This window comes from Nicotiana attenuata, unplaced genomic scaffold, assembly GCF_001879085.1.
Source record: "Nicotiana attenuata strain UT unplaced genomic scaffold, NIATTr2, whole genome shotgun sequence".
Taxonomy (NCBI): Eukaryota; Viridiplantae; Streptophyta; class Magnoliopsida; order Solanales; family Solanaceae; genus Nicotiana; species Nicotiana attenuata.
Genome location: NW_017672271.1, coordinates 182,508 through 184,330, shown reverse-complemented (window position 1 = coordinate 184,330; position 1,823 = coordinate 182,508). Strand labels below are relative to the sequence as shown.

The following is a 1,823-nucleotide window of genomic DNA, read 5'->3' as shown; positions in this document are numbered from 1 at the left end:
ATATATATATATATATATATATATATATATATATATATATATATATATATATAAAATCACGTAAATCTTTGCTTGATCTATATTTAACCATATTTGGAATCATTTAATAGAACAATTGAGTACAAAATGAAAGCATTAAACATGGTGAACGAGACCCTTTAATTTGTCTTAAAGGGTAACATCTTATCCTGTTAAANCTTCTAAAATGTGCATTAACAGCAATAGCATCAAGCACATCAATAATAGAGCCAAACATAAGGATAAAATTATTAAAGGATTTGTAATGAGAACCCCATTGTGTATCACCAGCTCTAGCAAGACCCAATTCTTGATTCAAGCCCTTATCAGTTTCAAGCTCACCTTTACGTAATGCCTCTTCTATTTCTTCTGCTTGAGATTCACGAAGTTCATCTCTACGCTTGAAAGAAGCTCCCACCATATTAAATATATCAGAAACCAACAATAAGAGTTCTTGCACTTCATCACATCTTCTAGAAACCGCAACAAGAGTTAATTGAAGTTGATGAGCAAAACAATGAATAGAATGAGCACCTCTACTTTCTTTTTGCATTAAGATCTTAAGACCATTTAAATCACCTTGCATATTGCTTGCTCCATCATAGCATTGTCCACGTATATAAGATGGACTTAAAGAATGTTTAGTAAGTAAACTAACAATTTCATTCCTTAGCGACAAAGCTGTAGTATCACGAACATGAACAATGCCCATAAAGCGCTCCATCACACTTTCCCTCCTATCAACATAACGCAGAACAATAGCCATTTGCTCCTTACATGATACATCGCGAGATTCATAAACTAATATTGAAAAGTGATCATCATTTATATCCTTAATGATACTCTTAATTGTTTCTATCTTACATGCAGTGATAATATCCTTTTGAATATATGGAGAAGTCAATTGATTATTTTTTGGAGCTTTTTTAAACGCATCATCAATATCTTTACATCGCTTTGCGTACCATGTAAGAAGTTCAATATAGTTACCTCTATTGAAAGATGATTCACCTTCACGATGTCCCCGAAATGATAATCCTTGATTCAAAAAATATCTTATCACATCAATTGTAGCTTCTAAACGAGTTCGGTATTCTAACTTTTGTTGATCAGATTGTTTAGCAAGTGCACTTTGAATGGATTGTTTTTGTTTCATCAAATCTTCACACTTCTTTCTTGACTGATTGTGAACGTTGTTTGGTCCACTAATATGCATATCAAATCTATCCTTCTTATTTCAACTTGTAAACCCTATGCTTGAAAATACATCTCCTCCCCCTTGTTTAATGCATTCATCTTGGAACAAATAACAATAGAAGCAATATGCCGCATCTTTTGTTAGGCTATACTCCAACCGTACTCAAGAAACAATCGAGTATTAAAACGACGCAATTGACCATAAAAATTTCTTTGAGGGAAATTGTGATTTCGAGGTCGGCAAAGACCTTGTTGAATATATGCTCTTCTTACTGCATCACGGTCATTTGGATGATATTTTCGAATTGCTAATCTTTTCCCTGGATCAGTCTCTAAACGATTTAAATTAACTCCTTCACTTTGTGGAAGTTGTTCTGATTCATCGACTGTTTCTTCCAAGTTAGATGATTCTTGAGGTGTTGAACTTGGTTGTGAAGGCTCGGAAGGAACTACAGGATAAAATCTCTTCATTGGAATTCAAGCTGAATTGCAAATTAAAATTTCAATTAGATAACCCGTATAAATTGCAGAAAAATCAACTCACAAAGAAAAATAACGTTTGTTTCAAGAAATTCTAACTCTGCAAGAATATATATATATATATATAT

At 32.8% G+C, this 1,823-nt stretch overlaps 1 protein-coding gene across 1 annotated transcript; it reads right to left on the bottom strand.

Moving 5' to 3' along the window:
• Positions 1–103: 103 nt before the first annotated feature.
• LOC109212541 (zinc finger MYM-type protein 1-like) lies at positions 104–1,686 on the bottom strand. Its single transcript, XM_019376191.1, has 2 exons — positions 1,489–1,686; positions 104–1,198 (listed from the first exon to the last, which is right to left on the bottom strand). The coding sequence occupies exons 1-2, from the start codon at positions 1,684–1,686 to the stop codon at positions 104–106; spliced, it is 1,293 nt and encodes a 430-aa protein (XP_019231736.1).
• Positions 1,687–1,823: the final 137 nt, after the last annotated feature.